This window comes from Prosopis cineraria, unplaced genomic scaffold (assembly GCF_029017545.1).
Source record: "Prosopis cineraria cultivar Desert tree isolate PC_DT_omini unplaced genomic scaffold, ASM2901754v1 PC4, whole genome shotgun sequence".
Taxonomy (NCBI): Eukaryota; Viridiplantae; Streptophyta; class Magnoliopsida; order Fabales; family Fabaceae; genus Prosopis; species Prosopis cineraria.
In genome coordinates this window covers 3,232,322-3,237,757 of record NW_026555335.1, presented here as the reverse complement: position 1 = coordinate 3,237,757, position 5,436 = coordinate 3,232,322, and the positions used below count along the sequence as shown (strand labels likewise).

General features: G+C 36.5%; 1 protein-coding gene across 1 annotated transcript; it reads left to right on the top strand.

The window, feature by feature from the left end:
- The first annotated feature begins 930 nt into the window (after positions 1-930).
- On the top strand, positions 931-2,724 carry LOC129309488 (probable membrane-associated kinase regulator 1). Its single transcript, XM_054951086.1, has one exon. The coding sequence runs from the start codon at positions 1,186-1,188 to the stop codon at positions 2,281-2,283; it is 1,098 nt and encodes a 365-aa protein (XP_054807061.1). The 5' UTR covers positions 931-1,185; the 3' UTR covers positions 2,284-2,724.
- Positions 2,725-5,436: the final 2,712 nt, after the last annotated feature.

Genomic DNA, 5,436 nt, shown 5'->3' with positions numbered 1-5,436 from the left:
AGGAGAGGAGGAGGTGAATTTCAATGACCTCCTGTTTGATTCAAGCAGGGAGAAGAAAAGTCAATATTAAGTTAATAATTATACTCTTATTAAAATTATTTTTTATTTTTGGTTTTGATTGATTATTTAAAAAATATTATAATTTATTAACTTCTAATTATTTTGGGAATACCAGTACTTTGATCACGTTCCAATATTTTCTCCAGCACGTTCTTCCCCTCCATACGAGAGTGCAACACTGCGGGGAAGCTGGGGAAGGCGTCCTTGGGGAGGTCAAGGTATAAAATGTGAGTCATAAATGCAAACCAGAAAAAAGGAAAAAAGAAAGCAAGAAAGAAAAATTTGAGCGGGCCGACTGATGGAGCATGGACCTGAAGAGAGAGAGAGAGAGAGAGAGAGAGAGAGAGAGAGAAGAAAGAAAGAAGAGATTAGCGAAGGCCATGGGTTGGCTTATATTAATGTTAATAATAACATAACATAGCTTGCAAAATAAACATCCGATTAAAATAGGCACAAGAAATGGGACGGATCCTGCGGTGAAAGCATAAGATCCATTTGGTTCAGATCCATATCGTCTGACACCGAAACTGAGTACAGTTTAGAGAGAGAGAAGCAGCAGAAAAGGGCAAGGTGTAAATAGGTCAGTGAATGCAATGCCAGGGAATCGATGTTCGCTAATCATTAATAAAATCTATACAATCTATTCACACATAGATGATTCACTGGCCTTTTGCTGACCCCTATCATAATTGGTGTCTTTCTCCGGACGGATGCGTGATGGCAGTGTCGCCACTTATTACTACACAACACTCTCTTTATTCATTGTGACGTGAATGGTCTCTTTCTCTCTTATTTATTAGTCTAAAAGCGACACCTAGCAGCTCATCCCGTAAAGTTGGCCTCCTTCATCATCTCCTCCATCCTCCTCCTTTCACGTTTAAGCCACGTGACACATGATCCCTTGAGATCCAGTACACTCTCTCCCATCATGTTTACACACTTTCCAAAATTCATATTTGTAAACTCCCCTGCGTTTTCAAGTTTACATACAAGTTCTTTGTGCTATCATTACAAATCAATTAGGATGCGGCGGAACCGAAGCGTGCGGATGACGCGCCACCAAGGAGCGTTTGCAAATGGTTTTTTCTCTATGGAATCCTTGATTATTGCTTTAACCCATTATAAATGGCAGCCCATGTATCCCATCGCAAAGTTTTGTTCTCAACACAACAGCACACTCTCTGCAACATGCAGCGCACCAAAAAAACAGGGATGGGTAGGAGAACAGGGAAAGACTCCAAATCTTACACGCTTCCTTCCTCGCCTTCCCATTCATTCTCTTCTTCTTCTTCTTCCGACTTCGAGTTCAGCATCTCCATTTCCCCTCGAAAATCCTCTGCTGCCCTCTGTCCCGCCGATGAGCTCTTCTACAAGGGCCAGCTCCTGCCTCTCCACCTCTCCCCCCGCATCTCCATGGTCCGTACCCTTCTCCTCTCCTCCTCCAGCACCTCTTCCTCCTCCACCGACACCACCGCTACCAATGGCGGCGCCCGTGACTCCACCGGCAGCTCCGCTGACTCGCAGTCTTCCTTCATCTCCGACCTGGCTATTTTCCCCGACTGCGACTCTTCCCGCCCCAGTTCAGTAACAGAGGATGACGAGTTCAAGCGTCTTCATAACCCCTCCTCTTCCGTTAATCAACAGAGCCATGTCAAGAGGTCCAAGTACTTCTCTTTATCAAGATTCTCCTCTGTTTTCCGCAAAGACTCCGGTAAGAGCCGTGACCCGGATTCCGTGTCCGGCTCGTCGGTGAAGCGGATGAGCGCGACGGCGAGAGAGGTCATAAGGAAGTATTTGAAAAAGGTGAAACCACTGTACGAGAAGTTGTCCCAGAAGCAGCAGCAGCAGCAGCAGAGGACGGCGCTGTCGTCAGTGTTGGCCAAAACAGAGAGATCGGAGAAGGAAACAGAGGTCGGAGGGAAAACAGGGGGTGTTGGCGTCCTTGCTCATTCTTTCTCAGGGAATCTGAGATACCCCCGAAGGAAACGCTGCGTTTCTAGCTGTCCTTCGTCGATGAGGTCGTCGCCGAGCCACTCCGGTGTGCTGTCTCGAAGTGGGTGGCCGGGCAGTGGGGCAGGCAGGGCTGCTGGGGGAGGCGGAGCAATGTATTGTGGAGACGCGTCTTCCATGGAAGAGTTGCAGAACGCGATCCAAGGTGCAATCGCGCATTGCAAGAACTCTTTGATTGATCAGAACAAGGCAATGGTCAGCAACGAGATCTAATCCAATAAGCCAAAATGGTTTTCGTGATCTCTTTCTCTGTTGTCAGTCTTTCACGATCTCATTAACATTAACAGATTAAAAAAAAAATTGGCCTTTTTTTTTTTACTTGTCCTTTTTTCCTCTCTGTTTTCTCTGTGAGAAACTTGACATAAAAGCGAGGCTAAAAGCTGCATGTGACTGTACTATCAGTAAATTTTCCGATCTGTAACGATAAGTTGGCAGCATCCTGTCAAAACAAATTATAGGGGGAAATGATTCGCAAGCGTTTAGAACAAATAAGATGAGATAGTTAGCAGTTGATTGGTTCTGGATTGCAGCTGATTGGGTTATAATCCAATAGAATGGGATGTGTAAAATTGTATATAGAATGCATGTGCGTGAGATGGGAGGGAATTACATGGGACGTGTTCGGCAATGGGATAAGGCGGTGTTGTATTTAAATGTGCATTTATTGCGTTGGAGCAGCAGATGGGAAGGTTCCATTGAGGATTTAGATTCAATGACTACAAATTTAACTCAATAATTCAGATTAATTAAATTATTTATTAATTTTAAGTATAGCATAAATTTTAAATTATTAATTTAAATTTTAATAATTTAAATAGTATAGATATTAAGTGTCTATATTAAGTATAATCACCGAACCGAATCTAAATGTACTTTCATTAAAATGCAAATGCTAGCTCAGCTTTGATTTGAGTTTGAATTCTGCCCATATTGTTCTCCTTGCGTTAAATCCCAGTGGAACTAATCGAACTAATGATTTAATAAGAGGTTTTGAGTACTTTTTTTTTTTTGGGCCACAACGGTCTTTGCAGTGTGCCTTTAAATTTACATGCATTGCACCCGTGCATGGCCAGATAGCTAGTTATGGCTATGCTTAGATTCTGTTCAGTACTGAAAAAATAAAACCTTATGTTACAGGGTGGGGGACAAAAAAACCTTCGCGCATTGCAATTTGCAATCCAAACACAACTTATTGCAGTAATTTGTAGCGTTAATCTACGAAAATAGTTATCTGGAAATTGATACAAGACATGGAATTGAACGAGGTGTCAAGAGATTAGCAGGGAGTAAGCCAGGCAGTTACAATGAATTTGGGATTTTAGAAAAATGGGTTTGGGCCACCGAACATCGAAAGATATCTTGTGGTTTCAATCTAAGTAATTCTTCTTCAGCCAAATTATGTACTTGTATTAAAAAAATTAATTAAAGTATGCATAAGCTAACTTAAATGCCTAAAATACCATACTCGACATTGTTTCATACTTTCATCCGTCACGCTAACATTTCTTTTATTCCTTTAGTATGCACCTTTACATTTGGCATGGCATGGAGTGAGGTGTTTTAGGATATGCTTATGCCTAACCAAGTGAAGTGAATTTAAATAAAACAAAGCGTCTCAACTCCATCTGGCTTTATTGAATTTTCTACAACAGTTCAGCATGAAAGAATTGAATTTCCTCCTCTTCGTTTAAACTATTCAAATCTCTCATCTTCGAGAAAAGCTTTTGGTTTAGGCACTTTTCCTATAATATGTGTGAATTGCTGATCAATAAATCAGATAGATGTCGATGTTTTGTGGTCAAAGTTTCCTTTTGGATAAATAGTTATAGAGAAGGCATTAATCAAGGGAGCGTAGCAGGAGAGCTAACTGCTTATTACAAAATCATGAGCTGGGAAAGCCCAAATTGCAGATGCTTCTCTTACAACCTTGTATTATTCATGTTGTACTCCCATGAGCTTCATTCAATTCACAAGCTAATTAATTAATAAGCATAAGAAATTGCTAACCTATTATCATAATTGAAATTGATAATTCAGGCTAGTTTAAATAAGCAATTTATTTTGGGGCTTATTTTGGATGCCAGAATAAATTCGGACTAAGCTCTAATTCTATTTTTTTTATTGATAAAATAAATTTAAAATAAGATAAAAATTAAAAATTTAATTTTCTTAAGATAAAAATTAAAATTGGCTAATAAAATAAAATAAAATAATATTAATAATTTGGACATTAAAGTGAGCCCAAAAACCCAAAATGCTAGGGCCAGGGTATGAATTTTTTTTATAAATGATCTGAATTGAATCATGTCTATCCAAATTACCAATATAGTTGTGATTAATTTGGCATTAATAACTAGTCTCCATTTACAGTTTGCTGGTAAAAAAGGAATCATTCATGAACTCCCTTCGTTACAAAATGTAAGGCATTTTTAATCGAATTTTTAAAAAAAGTGATTACCTCCTTTCAAACTAACATTGTCTTCTTATATTTACTCCTATTAAATACTCTATAATAATATAAAGTCACTATCAATAGGGACACTTTTAAAAAAAAATAATAATTACACCTCAAAAGACTAAAAGTGCCTTACAATTTTTTAATATCTAATTTTTCAAAAAATATTTTACATTTTTTAATGGAAGGAGTATAGTTTATGACTCATCAATCATTAACAATGAGACTTCCTGTAGTTTTATACTTAATATTAAGAAATTGAATTTTCCAATAAGCTGTGAGCAAATTATTATTATTTTAAATCTGAGTTTACATGGTTTTTTATTCATGTTCAGAATATATTTTTATTTTTAAAATAATTGTATAATCAAAAGTATATTATAAGAATAAGAAAATTAAAACATAGCTGAGTAAAAATAAGACGAGGTACATAAAGTATTATAAACTTTAGAAAACACACACAATCAGTATTTTTAATTTTTAAATCATCAGGACATACACCAGACTATATATATATATATATATGAGTTATATATATCATAATGACCGTATAATTTTGAAATATTTGTATGAGTATCTAATTATTTTGAAAAAAAATTAAAATGAAACGCAATCAACACAACCACATTCATTGTCGTGCAGGAGTAACACCAAGTAATGATGCCACGTGACGGGATGATATGACCAGATTATTGACTAATGAGGCATGTTGTCGATGCTTGCTTGTTCTATTTAAAAATATAAAATATTTTTTAAAAATTAAATATTTAAAAATATAAAATATTTTTAATTTTTTAAAATATAATTATTATTTTTTAAAAAAATATTTCTATTAATAATAATTTTATATTTATTATAAGGTATTTAATAGGATAAATATAAAAAAATAAAATTAGTTAAAAAATAATTAA

Bases quoted from the DNA above. Each gene is read 5' to 3' on its own strand.
- LOC129309488 (XM_054951086.1), top strand. From the start codon at position 1,186: ATGGCAGCCCATGTATCCCATCGCAAAGTTTTGTTCTCAACACAACAG.